Raw genomic sequence first — 19,801 nt, 5'->3', positions numbered from 1 at the left:
TGAAGTGCTCAACTCTTCCATTGAGGACAGGATTTGACTTGGAAAACAAAAAACAATAAAACAATGCAGTTAGACAAATGAGCTAATAAGTTCATCAAAGCAAGGATTAAAGTCACATTGATTTGAAATAATGTGATTATGTTTGCGTATGTGATGGACTCTACATACAGTAATGAGAGAAAATTGATAAGCTATTAGCAGTGCTTGGAGAGGAAATATTCCATGTGCCAGTGGATGAGAGGGCACATGAGACATGGCTTCAGTTCATATCAGGAGAGAGTTGACACTGTTGATGGAGTGGTCATCCCCTCTTAAAGCTGCAATATTTAACCTTTTGGGCGACCTGACCAAATTCACATAGAATTGTGTGTTATAGATCATATAGGTCATTCTCATCGAAAGCATGTCTAAGAAGCTGTAGATCTGTTCTATGTGTGCTATTTCTGTGTCTCCCTTTAAGTTCTCTTTCAGTTTTGTACACCAGCTTCAAACAGCTGAAAATACAATATGTTTGGTCTGACCCACAATTTTGGGTCAGAAGTTTACATACACTAAATTGACTATGCCTTTAAACAGCTTGGAAAATTCCAGAAAATGTCATGGCTTTAGAAGCTTCTGATAGGCTAATTGACATTTGAGTCAATTGGAGGTGTACCTGTGGATGTATTTCAAGGCCTACCTTCAAACTCAGTGCCTCGTTGCTGGACATCATGGGAAAATCAAAAGAAATCAGCCAAAATTTTAGACCTCCACAAGTCTGGGTCATCCTTGGGAGCAATTTCCAAATGCCTGAAGGTACACGTTCATATATACAAACAATAGTACGCAAGTACAAACACCATGGGACCACATAGCCGTCATACCTCTCAGGAAGGAGATGCTTTCTGTCTCCTAGAGATGAACGTACTTTGGTGCGAAAGGTGCAAATCAATCCCAGAACAACAGCAAAGGACCATGTGAAGATGCTGGAGGAAACCGGTACAAAAGTATCTATAGCCACAGTAAAACGAGTCCAATTTCGAAATAACCTGAAACTGCCGCTCAGCAAGGAAAAAAAGCTAGACTACGGTTTGCAACTGCACATGGGGACAAAGATTGTACTTTTTGGAGAAATGTCCTCTGGTCTGATGAAAGAAAAATAGAACTGTTTGGCCATAATGACCATCGTTATGTTTGGAGGAAAAAAGGGGGACGCTTGCAAGCCGAAGAACACCATCCCAACCGTGAAGCACGGGGGTGCAGCATCATGTTGTGGGGGTGCTTTGCTGCAGGAGGGAATGGTGCACTTCACAAAATAGATGGCGTCATGAAACAGGAAAATTTTGTGTATATATTGAAGCAATATCTCAAGACATCATTCAGGAAGTTAAAGCTTGGGTCTTCCAAATGGACAATGACCCCAAGCATACTTCCAAAGTTGTGGCAAAATGACTTAAGGACAACAAAGTCAAGGTATTGGAGTGGCCATCACAAAGCCCTGACCTCAATCCCATAGAACATTTGTGGGCAGATCTGAAAAAGCCTGTGCTCGCAAAGAGGCCTACAACCTGACTCCGTTACACCAGCTCTGTTAGGAGAAATGGGCCAAAATTCACCCAACCTATTGTGGTAAGCTTGATGAAGGCTACCCCAGACGTTTGACCCAAGTTAACCAATTTGAAGACAATGCAACCAAATACTAATTGAGTGTATGTAAACTGCTGACCCACTGGGAATGTGATAAAAGCTGAAATAAATCATTCTCTACAATTATTCTGTTTCTGATTATTTCACATTCTTAAAATAAAGTTGTGATCCTAACTAACCTAAGACAGGGAATTTTTACTAGGATTAGATATCAGGAATTGTGAAAACTGAGTTTCAATGTATTTTGCTAAGGTGTATGTTAACTTCTGGCTTCAACTGTAGGTCTATGCAAGGGAGTGAGAAGTACAGGCCTCCTAGGTTTTGTATTGAAGTCAATGTAGCCAGAGGAGGATGGAAAATAGCTGTCCTCCGGCTACACAATGGTACTATCCTAGAACACAGAGTCCCAACTGTCTCCTTGAGGCCCCTCCAGAGATTTCAGATTTTGTTGTAACCCTAAACTGACACACCTGATTCAGTTAGTCAAAGGCTTGATGATTAGTTGACTAATTGAATCAGGTGTGCCAGTTTAGGGTTAAAACAAAAATGAGAAACGTCCTCCAAAGAGAGGATTGGGAAATCCTGCCCTAGAGCAGTGGTTTCCAACCGGTGTGCCTTGAGTAACTCTCAGGTGTGAGCGAAACCTTTCCTAATCTTGATTTTAAAAAGTAACACTCCCTTATAAACGTGACCTGTGGAATGCACATGTAATTTTCACTGGGAGCACCAGTGCCGCTCAGATTATACATTGAATGGGACCTGGTTACATCTGTATCGTTGTTTTATGTCCAGTGCGCTCAGGCTGTTCTTACATTTGTATCATGTGAGGGGCGCACATCACGAGCAAAGTCATTTTTCATTTTACTTCACCTGTGAGAACCAATAGGACAGGCAAGTCTGATTAGGCTTAGCTGTACCACAGCCTCTGCCATGGAAATAAACCGCATGGCTTTGTGTCGGCAGTTACACCTTTACAATGCAGAAAACGGCTAGTCTCTAGCTCAAACCTTTCGAAACAAAATACCTATTTTATAGCTGCGGATTGTGGGACGCTCTTATAGGGGAACACAAATTAATCATCATAGGTAAGGAACTATGAAACTGGTTAAAATTAACCCTTTTTAATCTATAAAAAAACATTTGTCACAAAATAGATTTGCAGTATGGATCAGATGAGATGGAGGTCATTATCACAAAATAAATGAATAGGGACAGTTCTGGTATGATGCAAAAAAATGTTTATCCCATCAAGGTGTGCCACGGTTCAAAAAAAGGTTGGGAAGACTGCCCTCTAGGGTGCTGTTGAGACTACTGTAGACCTTTATTGCAAAACAGTGTGTTTTAATCAGGTATTTGGTGACCTATGAATATACACTGAACAAAAATATAAACGCAACATGCAACAATTTCAAAGATTTTACTGAGTTATGGTTCATATAAGGAAATCAGTCAATTGAAATAAAAGCATTAGGCCCTAATCTATGGATTTAACATGACTGGGAATACAGATATGCATCTGTTGATCACAGATACCTTAAAAAAAGGCAGGGACTTGGCTCAGAGAACCAGTCAGTATCTGGTGTGACCACAATTTGCCTCATGCAGCTCGACACATCTCCTTTGCATAGAGTTGACCAGGCTGTTGATTGTGGCCTGTGGAATGTTGTCCCACTCCACTTCAATGGCTGTGTGAAGTTGCTGGATATTGGTGGGAACTGGAACATGCTGTCGATCCATGCAGGCCATGGAAGAAATGGGATATCTCCAGCTTCCAGGAATTGTGTACTAATCCCTGCAACATGGGGCCATGCATTGTCATGCTTAGTTTTAATGTCACATGCTCAAGTACAGTGAACCCCCCCCAGTTTCATGAAGTCCACAATCAGCTCCTTGGTCTTGCTGGCATTGAGGGAGACGTTGTTCTGGTACCACACTGCCAGGTCACCGGACTCCCTGTAGGCTCATCGTCGCCGGTAATCAGGCCTACCACCGTCATGTCGTCAGCCAAATTGATAATGGTGTTGGAGTTGTGCGTGGCCACCCAGTCCTGGGATAAAAGGGGAGTACAGAAGGGGACTAAGCACACGCCTGTGAGATCCCTGTGTTAAGGGTCAGCGTGGTGGAGGTGATGTTGCCTACCCTCACCACCTTGGGTCAGCCCATCAGGAAGTCCAGGATCTAGTTGCAGAGGGAGGTGTTCAGACCCAGAGTCCTAAGCCTGGTGACGAACTTGGAGGGGATAATGGTGTTGAACGCTGAGCTGTAGGCAATGAACAGCATTCTCACGTAGATATTCCTCTTATTGCGTCGTCTATGGATCTGTTGGGGTGGTATGCAAATTGGAGTAGGTCTAGGGTGGCTAGGATGATGGAGTTAATGTGTGCTATAACCAGCCTTCATAGTTACAGAAGTGAGTCCTACAGGGCGGTAATCATTGTGGCATGAAGCCTTAGAGTTCTTAGGAACAGGAATGATTGTGGTCATTTTAAAAAGTGGGGATTACAGACTGGGACAAGAAGAGGTTGAAAATGACAGTGATTATGCCTGCCAGCTGTTCGGGGCATGCTCTACGAACGCGCTCTGGAATACCAATGGGACCCGCAGCCTTGCGGGTGTTGACCTGATTAAAGACCTTTCTCACGTCGGCTTTGGAGAGTGAAATCACCCAGTCCTCTAGGTCAGTGATGGCCCTCACCCGGCTCGATGTTGCTGTTGTCAAAGCGTGCACAAAATACAATAAGTTTGTCTGGTAGAGAGGCATTGTTGGTGTCGTGACTTTACTTTTATTAATCTGATGACTGTTATTTATCGAATCCACTAACTATGTTTAATTGTTACCCGATTTAAACTAATCATGTAACAATTAAGTCATTCGGAATTTGGGGCACCACGAGAGCCGTTGCTTAAAGAGTTACCATCTCCCGAATTAATCTCGAAAGGTCTTTACTTATCACATCCATAAAACAGTCAACATATTAAATCATACCTCTTATCATATCATCATTCTGAACAGTCATAACTTTCTTGGATCTGCAAAACCCCCAGCCTTACTTGTGATTCAGTACTACACAAATTGGTTTAATTATTTATTTACTAGATAAATAAATGACACAGAATAAACATACACACTTAATACATGAGGAAAAGGTCCCTAGCGGACTGACACAATATGGTGATTTTTTTTTTACACAACAACAAGAAGCGGGGGGGAGAGAGAGAGAGAGAGAGAAAAAGAGACACTTGTCATTGATACCTTTTTAGAAACTATTTTCACAGTAATCATATACTTTGCACATGAACCACCACCTGTTTGGAATAAGAAATCATGAATGTGTTTAACGTTACATGTGAATGGCTTCGTTCACCGTTTATCTCTGTCGGAACCAGCCCTCCTTATTAGGAAGTTAGTTGGCCTTTCAGCGGCACGCTTGTATGGCTCTAATTGTCCAAAAGGGGTCTCCCCTTTCCCGTCTTCTACTGTTGTTCACTCTGGAAGATGCTCCTTGGAAGTCGTTAGTCAGCCATGTCGACGGTTCCCATTGCTGATGAGAGTAGCATACTATGGTGATTTGAGAAGAGTAGTAGGATGGTCCCACTTAGATTCGCTTTTCTAGATATTTGGCTTAGGACCGGTAATAAGCTGTACCAGTGATTGTCCGAGAGGAGAGTTTTCTCCTCACTCCACCTTGTGTTGATGGTCAGAGTTTGAACCACTTTACATGTGCAGCTGCAGCCTGGCGATGTTCTGGTCTAGTCTGGGATTCATATTAATTGATCATGCACAACGTATTGGATGGAAACTTGACAGATAAAGGGGATATACACTGCTCAAAAAAATAAAGGGAACACTTAAACAACACAATGTAACTCCAAGTCGATCACACTTCTGTGAAATCAAATGATGGAGGTGGTTAGCTCGGCGACGTTATCGGCAGATTCTCAAAACATATTCCAGCGATAGCAAAGCAGTTCTGTAGCATAACCTCTTTCAGGTGACCATTTCTCAACCAAGCAAATTGCAGGTACTTCCTGTTTTAGCTTCTGTTTGTAAACAGGAAGCAACAGTACAGAGTCATGATCTGATTTGCCAAATGGTGGAACGAGGGTGGGCCTTGTGTGCTTGTTTGTTGGTAGAATAGCAGTGGTCTAGCACTTTATCACCCCTAGTGACATTGGAGACGTGTTGATGGAAGTTTGGTATCTCGTGTCTTAGTGACGCCAAATTAAAATAGCTGGCAACCAAATTAAAATAGCTGGCAACCAGAAAGGCAGCCTTTGGCTGTAGGGTTTCCTGCGTGTAAATAACCTTGTACAGTTCGTTAAGCTCCAGCTTATTTTTTTTGTCCTGAGATAGAATGTATGCAGCAGTCACAATAACAACTGAAGACTCCCTCGAGATAGAAGGGTCGGCATTTGACCATCAGGTTTTCCAAGATTGGTAAAAAGTGGTCGACAAGTGGCAACCCCCCCATTTTATTTTCCTCTATTCCAATGTGCTGTGTCTGGGGAATCCATCGAGTTGGATAGCCATGGGGGGTATCTTGTCCAAGAGAAATGTTTCTGAAGAGCAAAGAATATTGCAGTTCCGAGAGTCCCGTTGGTAGCAAATCCACGATCGGAGGTCAACTGTCGTACATTAGCCAGGAGGGGAGAGGTGGCAGGTTTTGCCTTTGCCATATTCTCTCCAGGATCTCTCCTATATTGCCTCTGTAACACCAGTGTTTCATCTTGGGTAGCCCGAAAATTGGGTTGGAATTACAGAGAGAGCCCATGAGTCGAAGTAGAAATTGGGGTAAATTAACTGCTGATCTGATGTTCAAGAGTTCTTGTCAGTTGTAAGAAATTATAGAGGTTACATTTTGTGAAAATAGTGTAAAAATAAATGACAAAATAGCAAAGGTGAGTCAGAGCTTGTAAAACGGTGGCCATCCAGTACGGCGCCCTCTTTGTGTCATGAGGTGATGGCAGTAGATAAATGGAACAACAATGGGCATCAGGATCTCGTCACGGTATCTCTGTGCATTCAAATTGCCATCAATAAAATTAAATAGTGTTCATTGTCCATAGCTTATGTCTGCCCATACCATAACCCCAACGCCACCTTTGGGGTACTCTGTTCACAACGTTGACATCAGCAGCATAACGCCATACAGTGTATGCTATCTGCTCGGTACAGTTGAAACCGGGGTTCATCCATGAAGAGCACACTTCTCCAGCAAGCCATTGGCCATCGAAGGTGAGCATTTGCCCACTGAAGTCAGTTACGACGCTGAACTGCAGTCGGGTCAATACACTTGTGTGGACGACGAGCACACAGATCAACTTCCATGAGACGGTTTCTGACAGGTTCCACAGAAATTATTCGGTTGTGCAAACCCACAGTTTCATCAGCTGTCTGGGTGGCTGGTCTCAGACGATCCCACAGGTAAAGAAGCCCGACATGGAGGTCCTAGGCTGACGTGGTTACACGTGGTCTGCGCTTGTGAGGCCAGTTTGACATACTGACAGATTCTCTAAAATGATTTTGGAGGTGATTTATGGTAGAAAAATTAACAGTAAATTCTCTCGCAAGGTGAACATTTCTTCAGTCAGCATGCCAATTGCGCGCTCCCTCAACTTGAGACATCTGTGGCATTGTGTTGTGTGTCAAAACTGCACATTTTACAGTGGCCTTTTATTGTCTCCAGCACAAGATGTACCTGTGTAATGATCATGCTGTTTAATCAGTGACTTGATTTGACACACCAGTCAGGTGGACGGATTATGTGGGCAAAGGAGAAATGCTCACTAACAGAGATGGAAACAAATGTGTGCACAAGATATTGAGAGAAATAAGCATGTTGTGCATATTTATTTCAGCTCATGAAACATGGGACCAACACTTTACGTGTTGCGTTCAAATCCAGGCTCTGGCTGGGCCACGTAAGGACATTCAGAGACTTGTCCCGAAGCCACTCCTGTGTTGGCTTGGCTGTGTGCTTAGGGTTGTTGTCCTGTTGGAAGGTGAACCTTCGTCTCAGTCTGAGGGCCTGAGCACTCTAGAGCAGGTTTTCATCAAAGATCTCTCTGTACATTGCTCCGTTCATCTTTCCCTCGATCCTGACTAGTCTCCCAGTCCCGGCCACTGAAAAACATCCCAACAGTCTGATGCTGCCAACTTTAGGAATAGTCTTGGTGGTTCCAAACTTCTTCCATTTAATAATGGAGGCCACTGTGTTCTTGGGGATGTTTTGGTACCCTTCCCTAGGTCTGTGCCTTGACACAATCCTGTCTGAGCTCTACAGACAATTCCTTCAAACTCATGGCTTGGTTTTTGATCTGACATGCGCTGTCAACTGTGGGACCTTAAATAGACAGATGTGTGCCTTTCCAAGTATGTCCTTTCAATTGAATTTACCACATGTGAACTCCAATCAAGTTGTAGAAACATCTCAAAAATGATCAATGGAAACAGGATGAATCAAATCAAAATCAAATCAAATGTATTTATATAGCCCTTCGTACATCAGCTGATATCTCAAAGTGCAAAAACCCAGCCTAAAACCCCAAAAAGCAAGCAATGCAGGTGTAGAAGCATGGTGGCTAGGAAAAACTCCCTAGAAAGGCCAAAACCTAGGAAGAAACCTAGAGAGGAACCAGGCTATGTGGGGTGGCCAGTCCTCTTCTGGCTGTGCCGGGTGGAGATTATAACAGAACATGGCCAAGATGTTCAAATGTTCATAAATGACCAGCATGGTCGTATAATAATAAGGCAGAACAGTTGAAACTGGAGCAGCAGCACGGTCAGATGGACTGGGGACAGCAAGGAGTCATCATGTCAGGTAGTCCTGGGGCATAGTCCTAGGGCTCCAGTCCTCCGAGAGAGAGAAAGAAAGAGAGAATTAGAGAACGCACACTTAGATTCACACAGGACACCGAATAGGACAGGAGAAGTACTCCAGATATAACAAACTGACCCTAGCCCCCCGACACACAAACTACTGCAGCATAAATACTGGAGGCTGAGACAGGAGGGGTCAGGAGACACTGTGGCCCCATCCGAGGACACCCCCGGACAGGGGCAAACAGGAAGGATATAACCCCACCCACTTTGCCAAAGCACAGCCCCCACACCACTAGAGGAATATCTTCAACCACCAACTTACCATCCTGAGACAAGGCTGAGTATAGCCCACGAAGATCTCCGCTATGGCACAACCCAAGGGGGGGCGCCAACCCAGACAGAATGACCACATCAGTGAATCAACCCACTCAACCCACTTTCTGCATCATTTTTGGACAAAGTTTCTGATTTTTGCAATGTTACGTAGATGGAAAAAAGCTGTCCTTGAAATGGTCTTGATATGTTCTTCAAAAGAGAGATCAGGGTCCAGAGTAACGCCGAGGTCCTTCACAGTTTTATTTGAGACGACTGTACAACCATTAAGATTAATTGTCAGATTCAACAGAAGATCTCTTTGTTTCTTGGGACCTAGAACAAGCATCTCTGTTTTGTCCGAGTTTAAAAGTAGAAAGTTTGCAGCCATCCACTTCCTTATGTCTGAAACACATGCTTCTAGCAAGGGCAATTTTGGGGCTTCACCATGTTTCATTGAAATGTACAGCTGTTTGTCATCCGCATAGCAGTGAAAGTTAACATTATGTTTTCGAATAACATCCCCAAGAGGTAAAATAATATAGTGAAAACAATAGTGGTCCTAAAACGGAACCTTGAGGAACACCGAAATTTACAGTTGATTTGTCAGAGTACAAACCATTCACAGAGACAAACAGATATCTTTCCGACAGATAAGATCTAAACCAGGCCAGAACTTGTCCGTGTAGACCAATTTGGGTTTCCAATCTCTCCAAAAGAATGTGGTGATCAATGGTATCAAAAGCAGTACTAAGGTCTAGGAGCACGAGGACAGATGCAGAGCCTCGGTCCGATGCCATTAAAATGTCATGTACCACCTTCACAAGTGCCGTCTCAGTGCTATGATGGGGTCTAAACCCAGACTGAAGCATTTCGTATACATTGTTTGTCTTCAGGAAGGCAGTAAGTTGCTGCACTTCAGCTTCTCAACTTCTCATCGCATAGGGTCTGAATACTTATGTAAATAAGGGTTTTCAGTTTTTATTTTATTTTAATTTGCACACACAAAACTGTTCTCGCTTTGTCATTATGGGGTATTGTGTGTAGATTGAGTAAAAATGTGCATTTAATCCATTTTAGAATGAGGCTGTAATGTAACAAAATGTCGATAAAGTCAAGTGGTCTGAATACTTTCCGAATGCACTCTACTGGCCTGGTTACGCATCCAACATATATACTGTAGTTGTTGGTACCATGCTGGAAGGGATGTGGTTCGGAACAGGGTGTCATCTGTCTTTCTGTCTGTCTGACTTATATCACTTCTTATCTGTATTTGATTGACAGGCATCACCCAGGAGATGATCAACGAGACCCGGGCGTCTGTAGAGAGGAGAATGATGGGAGATATCCAGGAGCTGCTGACTGCGGGAGAGGACGTCAACCGCCACGACTCACAAGGAGCTACTCTGGTGAGATGATATATACAACCAGACTTCTGGAAGTATTGGATCCCTTGATGAAGATGAGCAAAAAAGACTATAAAATAAATAATACAAATCCTGAGCTATATTGTATGCACCATTTATTTTTATTTTTTTCAATTATATTATTTCATTCAAGTACAATTGCTTAGAGAAAGAGATTTTGTTTAACAAGTAATTCAAATTAAAATAAAAGATAGGGGTCCAAATGAAAAAAAAAGTGTAACAAATCAAAACATGTTTTCTATTTGAGATTCTTCAAAGTAGCCACCCTTTGCCTTGATGACAGCTTTGCACACTCTTGGCATTCTCTCAACAATGCAAAGTAGCTGAACAGATAATCTCCGTATGTGTGGTTCCCACCATGAAGCATGGAGGAGGAGGTGTGATGTGTGGGGGTGCTTTGCTGGTGGCACGTCAGTGATTTAAAAAAAAAAATCAATTCACACTTAACCAGCATGGCTACCACAGCGTTCTGCAGCGATAATCCATCCCATCTGGTTTGCGCTTAGTGGGACTATAATTTGTTTTTCAACAGGACAATGACCCAACACACCTCCAGGCTGTGTAAGGGCTATTTAACCAAGAAGGAGTTATGGAGTGCTGCATCAGATGACCTGGCCTCCACGATCACCCGACCTCAACCCAATTGAGATGGTTTGGGATGAGTTGGACTGCAGAGTAAAGGAGAAGCAGCCAACAAGTGCTCAGCATATGTGGGAACTACTTCAAGACTGTTGGAAAAGCATTCCAGGTGAAGCTGGTTGAGAGAATGCCAAGAGTGTGCAAAGCTGTCATCAAGGCAAAGGGTGGCTATTTTGAAGAATCTGAGGAAGCACCCTGAGGAAGGCACAGTGATGCCGAAACATTGGTAAATACCCATTCAATTGCTGGGAGATTACACATGGAGTGTGTGACTTTCTTTGTTATGGTAGTTTATATTTTGAAGAATCTAAAATCTAAAATATATTTTGATATATTTTGATATTTTGATATTTTGAACACTTTTTAAGTTACTACATGATTCCATATGTGTTACTTCATAGTTTTGATGTCTTCGTATTATTCTACAATGTATAAAATAGTAAAAATAAAGAGAATCCCTCGAATGAATAGGTGTGTCCAAACTTTTGACTGGTACTATATGCATAAAGAGATAATGTACAGTGGGGCTTTTACTTTTTGTGTGCTTTGAACTGAAGAACTGAAGGAACTGAATCCGAATGAGTAGCTGTGGCAATGAGAATGTAGTTTAGGTTGTAAAGGAATGTGTCATGCCAGTGCCTAGCCTACTGTGAGGATCACATGCTGTGATTAAGGATTATAATATAAAAACACTGCATGAAAGGATTTGTCTCAATCGAAAGTAAACACAATTGAATAAAACAAATCAGGAAGAGGACATTAAAGTATACTATCCCAAAATAATGAGCCAAAGGTCATATACAGTAACCAGTCAATGGCCACATAACATGGATTAGTATTTATGCATCTAGTTTACTGGGAAAGGTCAACCTTTCAAACACACACACACACACACACATAGAGGGAGACACACACAGAGAGAGAGAGAGAGTCGGAGAGAGAGTCGGAGAGAGAGTCGGAGAGAGAGTCGGAGAGAGAGTCGGAGAGAGAGTCGGAGAGAGAGTCGGAGAGAGAGTCGGAGAGAGAGTCGGAGAGAGAGTCGGAGAGAGAGTCGGAGAGAGAGTCGGAGAGAGAGTCGGAGAGAGAGAAAGATGTACAGGCAGGCGTGAAAGGCCAGGCGAGGACAAGGGATGATCCTTTTGGCTGACTGTCAACCAGCGGTAATCTTTAAAGTAGCTGTCTCGTGAAAATCTCACTTTTTTAAAAGTTCATATTCTGTGAACTCATGCCCAAATGTTATTGACTCATACTATACTTCTATTTGTGGATAAAGCATAAATTGGAGAAAGAACACTTAAAAAAAAAACACCTCAAACTTGTATCTCAAACAGACCATTTAAAAAAAGATTGCTATTTCTTCACGCTAGTTCATTTAGCAGACAAGATTTGCTTCGGATTCTGTGGCATATTTTAATTTTATATTATGAAGATCACAATTGGACATATTTTTTCCAAACCATTTCAAAGGAAGTGCGCACATGCGGCTATTCTGTGTTGAGCGGTTAACAAAGAAACTGGTCCTCCTGTATGTTTAATTTAGAATTATTTATACAACTTTAGTTGTGATACAAACTTTGGGCTATATGTTTTGAAGGTTAATACATTCTAAGTCTGCGTGATGGGACTCTAATGATGATTTGAAAAAAGTGGCAAGCTGCACACACTTCATCACTCTCTCATTCACAATTTGACAAGCACTTGATAATATTCTCACCAGGCCTTAAATTTCCCGGCGGCATCCTCCTTGTGGGGCCGTAAATGCACCCTAAAAAATCCATACCTTTTGTGGCCGTTGTGCCCTTGGGCTGAATATAATAAGCTAATAGTCATTTCAATTTTCCAGCTGCCGTGCTCCGAAGCACCTCTCTTTTTGTCATCCAACGAGATTAGTAGGCCAACAGCAAAATCACTAGCCCATGTCAATCTACCATCTCCCATAGCACAAAAAATGACCTATTCTATTGGTCAACTTGTCCTTCTGTGCAATAAATAAATATTCCAAACCTATGCTAGAACAGTTGGAGAGATGCGATAGATCCCAAATGAATACAACCACTCGCATCAAAAAAACGTTAAAAAGCAATGAGGCTGACCATTTAGCTTAAAATGTTGATAAACTATGAGGCAATTTCTTCACATTATAAGCACAGCAATGTGCACACGGCAGTAGGCTATACGTGCAAATGTTCCAAAATGTAATCAATGAGCTGGAAAACACTGCTCTCGAAAGTGACGGCAAATGCGATTATGCATGTAATGCTTTTATTATAAAAGTACATTTTTATGGGGGAAATGGATCTCCCCCAAAGTAGAAAATCCCGCGCAGCTTATGTGTGCCAGTTAAACTCGACACCGGTTAGAAAGCTTAATTTTAAGAAGTTATTTGGACACTTTAGTTGTGACACAAACTTTATCAAAACATATAGGCCTATGGGCTAGGATACATGGTGTGATACGAACCTTATTAAAACATATAGGCCAATGGGTTAGGATACATGGTGTGATACTAACCTTATTAAAACATATAGGCCTATGGGTTAGGATACATGAGGTGTGATACTAACCTTATTAAAATATATAGGCCTATGGGCTAGGATACATGAGGTGTGATACTAACCTTATCAAAACATATAGGTCTATGGGCTAGGATACATGAGGTGTGTGACTATGATTTTGAAAAGTCGCAAAAAATAAAGATATGCGCTGTTTCATGCCTTAATGCACAAGCTGGGCATCATTCACAAGTGATAGGTTAATATTGTCACCAATCAGACTATTCTTAATTTAATGTTGTCTTTACATATACTAAATAATATAGTGCATTAGGAAAGTATTCAGACCCCTTGAATTTTTCAACATTTTGTTACGTTACAGCCTTATCCTAAAATGGATTAAATGTTTTTTTTACTTATCAATGGACACAATACCCCATAATGACAAAGTTAAAACAGTTTTTCATTTTATTTTAGCAAATGTATGAAAAATAACAAAAATAAATTATTTACATACGTATTCAGACCCTTTGCTATGAGACTTGACATTGAGCTCAGGTGCATCCTGTTTCAATTGATCATCCTTGAGATGTTGGATTCCACCTGAGGTAAATGTAATTGATTGGACATGATTTGAGTTCCCACAGTGCCTCGACACAATCCTGTCTACTGACAATTCCTTTGACCTCATGGCTTGGTTCTTGCTCTGACATGATATAGGCAGGTGTGTACCTTTCCAAATCATGTCCAATCAATTGAATTTACCACAGGTGGACTCCAAGTTATAGAAACATCTCAAGGATGATCAATGGAAACATGATGCACCTGAGCTCAATTTCAAATCTCATAGCAAAGGGTCTGAATACTTATGTAAATGAGGTATTTCAGTTTTTTATTATTCATACATTTGCAAACATTTCAAAAAACCTGTTTTCGCTTTGTCATTATAAGGGGGAAAAAATATTTCATCCATTTTAGAATAAGGCTGTAACGTAACAAAGTGGAGGGGTCTGAATACTTTTATAATGCACTGTAAATAACGAATGGAAGAAGCTTTTACCATGTTTCATCTTCATACCAGCCAGTAAGGCTATACTCCTGTTGTAAAGTGAAGCAATGTGCTTAATATTCGGAAAGTTCATAAAGTAAATATAGTAGGCCTAGCCTATAGAAAAGTATTTTTAATAGAGGCCATCAAAACTCTGTTTTCTCATGCAATTGCATAGCCAGTAGAAATGTTATGCAACATCAGCTCATGGTTACTCCTGAAGTGTTTGATTTAGATTTTAGATCACATTTGCGTTGATGTCAGAGTGATTAGAGGGACAATAGAGTGCTGAGTACCAGGCAGTCAGCAGGTTTGATATGCTACTAATGACCATCAAGCAGCATCATAGCTTGGAGAAGCCTAATTACCATAACGTGGAATTTGACTGCCGTCATGACTCGTGAATGCTGGTGTGGTGGTAATACCGGTAATACGGTCACCGTAACAATCCTATCAGAGTTAGCTTCCAACTTCGGTCCCAGTCTATCGATGGTTAATATATTTCTGAGAAAGGACAGAAAGAGTGACACAAAAGGATCCCAAGAGGACATTAGATACCGTATATCAAAATAGTAGGCAGGGAATCTTAAAAAAAAAAAGTGTTGAAGTAGCGAACACTCTAAACTGACTACATTCCATCGGTCTCCTCTCCTGTAACCCCATGCAGCTCCACATTGCAGCAGCTAATGGCTACGTCCAGGGTGCAGAGCTGCTGCTGGAGGGAGGGGCCAGGATGGACCTGAGAGACACTGACGGATGGCAGCCGCTCCACGCCGCAGCCTGCTGGGGTCAGGTGAGGTAACAAACACACACACACACAGGGGAGCATGGACACACGAGGAGTGCACAGAAACGTACACGGGCACACGTACACACAGGCTCAGGCACACAAGGGCAAACGCAGACGCGACACACACAGATGCATACAAATGAACACAAACACACACACTCTCTGAACGTGATTGTGGATGGCCATGTAAATACTCATAGATACTCTCCATTGTTCCAGATGCATGTAGCAGAGCTGTTGGTTTCTCACGGTGCCAGTCTCAATGCCAAGACCTACCTAGAGGAGACACCCATTGGTAAGTCGGCCCTATAGAGATCAAAACTTTAGAGAACCTTATGACCTCTCTGTTGTTCTATCTCTGTGGTCTGCCCCGACCGGCTGTTTATCATGAGAACGATGATGCTATACTGTGTAAGTGATCACTGTACTAGGGTCTGAAACCCAATAGGAACCCCACATGGCCACCCCAGAGCAGAAGTTGTGGATTGTTGTGTTTTCGTTTATGTGTGACCTCTGACTGCTGACCTTTCTGTGACCTGTAGACCTGTGCGAGGACGAGGAGTTCCGTGCCATCCTGCTGGACCTGAAACACAAACACGATATTATCATGAAATCTCAGCTCAAACACAAGACCTCCCTGTGTAGGAGGACGTCCAGCGCAGGCAGCCGTGGGTATGTACTGACCCCTGCTGGACAGAGAGGAAAACTGCACACTAGTTGTTTTTTTTTCTCTCACTATTTTCTTCTGCAGTGGGTGCTGTTCAATGGCGAGCCACAACACAAGGGATGGGCTGTTTTTGTTACAGCCTAGCACTAACACACAATTGAACTAATAGCTGCATTTTCTTATTAGCCGAATCAGGTGTATTAGTGCTGGAAATCCCAGTTACTAGCCTGGGATAAAACTAAAGTGTGCCAGGATTAGGACAAAGAAACCATGACCTCTGAACTAATTCCTGGACCCCCTTCTCCTCCTCTCTGTATAGGAAAGTGGTGCGGCGGGCCAGCCTGTCTGACAGACACAACCTTCGTGTGAAGGAATACGAGACAGAGGCCATCGTGTGGAGAGGTGGGAGGGAAGGAGCGAGGGAGGAGCAGGAGAAAGAGAAGGAGGCAGACCAGGAGAACAGCCATCTGATCAATACGACTGTTACTATGGTTAGTATGGAGGAATGTTTCTCCTATCACAAATGCAAATCATATTTGTGTGTGTAAACAAGACCATGCAGCTTATCATTTGACAAAGTAATGACCAGCCTCTAGTCTAGTTAGTCAACTAGCCGTCTATTTCATTTGTGGAGGAAATCAGAGTAAAGGTTTGTTATAGTAATTGATAGCAGTAGTTGGTAACAGTGTTGAGTAACCGTTAGTAACAGTAATCTTAATGTTCTCTGTCTCCCAGGTGATTCCGGTGAAGCCAGCAGCGGAGAGGCCCAAGCTCCAGAAAATCCTTAAAGATCCTAGTGGCATCATCAAACAAAACGGCATCATCTCCACGACGACGTCTACGCCCGCTCCCAGTCAGTCGCCGGCCACCAATGGTGAGGCTCCATCCCCTGACACGAAGAGTATGACGTCCATTCCGCTGCCCGAGGACTCTTCCTCCTTGCCCAGGGAGCGTGCTCAGACACTATCAGAACTGAAAAAGCAGAGGTCGGCAGCCAAGCTGCTCAACCACCCTCTCCTCAACGGTCACCTTGGAAACGGCTCCACAGAAACCGCCGAGCCCCAGAGCCCTGTGGACTCCCGCATGCCGCTGGTCTCCTCCAATGGCAGCGCAGTTTACTACACCCCGGCCAGCGGGGACCCACCCATCCTCAAACTGAAACAGCCAATAGATGATGAGGAACTAAATGGGCACAGCTGCTGCTGTGTCTCCTAGGGAGGGGTGGAGGTCACCCCAAGACACTGATTTAAGGTCAGGTTTACTAAGTTCTCCTCCAATGCATTAAGGTTATGGTTCGAGGAGGGTAAACTGATCGTAGATCTGTGTCAAAGGGTAACTTCTTCCCGGATAGTGTGTACCAGAGCAGGATGGTCATGTGACTGAAGCAGGAAGAGATTGCACAGCGGGACACCAAAATGCAGAGCCAAGGTCCAAGAATGCAATAGGAGTGGAGCTGGTTCAGCCAGGTGATTGGTTACCTGCCCCTACTCCCTAGTTTTCCTACCCACTGCTGTTTCAACTCCTGGCCACACCAGTATGGAGGATAGGATAACCTTAGAGAAATCGAGTAAAAGGTGACTTGGGGAAGAGCCAAACGGTGATAGCTTGTGGTTGATTGACAGGGCATGTATGTAGTGGACACTGTTGAACTCCCTATGGAGTGGGTGGCTGAGATGGTCCATAGACCATAAGAGTATGGAGGATTCCCCTACCCCCATGCCACTGTGGTAGATTGTGGTTGATGTAGAGGGCAATGAAGTGGAATGAGATGGCCCTTATCCCCTATGAGGAGAGAACTCTGGTGCCCTATAAAGGGATGGATGCCTGGGCAGCGTGCTCTCCCATGTTAAGTGTATGTGGTGTCTTACTTTTGACTGAATCACTGTTTTCAAACCACATTCTTACTTTATCCACTGTTTCTGAAACTTGTTTGAGGAAAAAAATACTCCAACATATCAGAATACACTCTCTGTGTTATTACTGAAACAAAGAGGGATACTCTTTCTTAAGACGTATTCTTGTTCAAATGCTGACTATTTCAGAAAAGGGAAGGAATGGTTTATACCTGGGTGGCAGGTAGCCTAGCGGCTAGCGCGTTGGACCAGTAACTTGAAAGGCTGCTGGTTTGAATCCCCGAGCCAACAAGGTGAAAAAAATCTCTCGATGTGCCCTTGGGCAAAGCACTTAACCCTAATTGCCCCTGTAAGTTGCTCTGGATAAAAGCGTCTTCTACATGACTAAAATGTAAATAACAAAACAGAACAGTATTACAGTCAACAATCTATCTGCTCCTGTGAAGGAGGATTGGAGCACTGCACTATAGACATTTGAAACAATGCAGCATTAAACTCATCATCCGTCCAGATCCGAACTTGCATCGATAAAGGTGGTAAAAAGGTGTTTGATATGCCCATGTCTTTTTGCTTATTTGTAGGTAATTTAAGCAAAAATAATTGCTTGAAAATACAGTGCATTAGGAAAGTATTCAGACCCCTTGACTTTTTCCACATTTTGTTACGTTACAGACTTATTATAAAATGTATTAAGTAAATGAAAAATCCTCATCAATACCCCATAATGACAAAGTGAAAACAGTTTTTTTTTATGTTTCCATTGATCATCCTTGAGATGTTTCTACAACTTGATTGGAGTCCACCTATGGTAAATTCAATTGGACATGATTTGGAAAGGCAGACACCTGTCTATAAGGTCCCACAGTTCACAGTGCACGTCAGAGCAAAAACCAAGCCATGAGGTCAAAGGAATTGTCCGAGACGGGATTGTGTCGAGGCACAGATCTGGAGAAGTGTACCAAAAAAATGTCTGCAGCATTGAAAGTCCCCAAGAACACAGTGGCGTCCATCACTCTTAAATGGAAGCAGTTTGGAACTACCCAAGACTCTTTCTAGAGCTGGCCGCTCAGCCAAACTGAGCAATCGGGGGAGAAGGGCCTTGGTCAGAAAGGTGACCAAGAACCAAATGGTCACTCTGACAGAGCGCCAGAGTTCTTCCCTGGAGATGGAAGAACCTTCCAGAAGGACAACCATCTCTGCAGCACTCCACCAATCAGGCCTTTATGGTAGAGTGGCTAGACGGAAGCCACTGCTCTGTAAAAGGCACATGACAGCCTGCTTGGAGTTTGCCAAAAGAGATTGAACTCTTTGGCTGGAATGCCAATCGTTATGACTGGAGGAAACCTGGATGTTTTTCAGGGACTGGGAGACTAGTCAGGATCGAGGGAAAGATGAACGGAGCAAAGTACAGCGAGATCCTTAATGAAAACCTGCACCAGAGCGGACATCAGACTGGGACAAAGGTTCACCTTGTAACAGGACAACGATCCTGCACACACAGCCAAGACAACGCTGGAGTGGCTTCGGGACAAGTCTCAAATGTCCTTGAGTGGCCCAGCCAGAGCCCAGACGTGAACCCGATCGTACATCTCTGGACAGACCTGAAAATAGCTGTGCAGCGACGCTCCCCATCCAACAAGACAGAGCTTGAGAGGATCTGTAGAGAAGAATGGGAGAAACTCTCCAAATACAGGTGTGCCAAGCTTGTAGCGTCATACCCAAGAAGACTCGAGGCTGTAATTGCTGCTGAAGGTACTTCAACAAAGTACTGGGTCTGAATACTTATGTAAATGTGATATTTCTTTTTTTTTTTAGCAATTTAAAAAAATATATATATATTTTTTCTTTGTTATTATGGGGTATTGTGTGTAGATTGATGAAGGAAAAACACTATTTAATTTGTTTTAGAATAAGTCTGTAACGTAACAATGTGGACAAGGTAAAGGGGTCTGAATACTTTCCGAATGCACCGTATGTACCGTTTCCAGCTTTTTATTTATGAAGAATAATTTTATGAAAAGGATATGGTTTGCAAATTCCTACAGTGTATTTATTTTCTTTTTATAGCTATGGAAAGTGAATGCAGTATATCTTCCTTTCCTGTGAAGCACTGATCCTAGATCT

The 19,801-nt window shown here is 42.9% G+C and overlaps 1 protein-coding gene across 1 annotated transcript in view; it reads left to right on the top strand.

Annotated features, from left to right (window-relative positions):
* Positions 1-18,389, top strand: part of LOC112254151 (protein phosphatase 1, regulatory subunit 16B) — a 120,354-nt gene extending 101,965 nt beyond the window's left edge. Inside the window, exons 6-11 of the mRNA XM_024426432.2 lie at positions 10,046-10,170; positions 15,035-15,160; positions 15,377-15,452; positions 15,700-15,829; positions 16,144-16,315; positions 16,560-18,389. Coding sequence (XP_024282200.1) covers positions 10,046-10,170; positions 15,035-15,160; positions 15,377-15,452; positions 15,700-15,829; positions 16,144-16,315; positions 16,560-17,039 — 1,109 coding nt within the window. The 3' untranslated portion in view covers positions 17,040-18,389. The remainder of the gene's footprint in view (positions 1-10,045; positions 10,171-15,034; positions 15,161-15,376; positions 15,453-15,699; positions 15,830-16,143; positions 16,316-16,559) is intronic.
* Positions 18,390-19,801: the final 1,412 nt, after the last annotated feature.

The sequence above is a fragment of the Oncorhynchus tshawytscha genome, linkage group LG07 (genome assembly GCF_018296145.1).
Source record: "Oncorhynchus tshawytscha isolate Ot180627B linkage group LG07, Otsh_v2.0, whole genome shotgun sequence".
In the NCBI taxonomy this organism is placed as follows: Eukaryota; Metazoa; Chordata; class Actinopteri; order Salmoniformes; family Salmonidae; genus Oncorhynchus; species Oncorhynchus tshawytscha.
The sequence above is the reverse complement of the archived record's forward strand: the minus strand, read 5'-3'. Positions and strand labels throughout refer to the sequence as shown.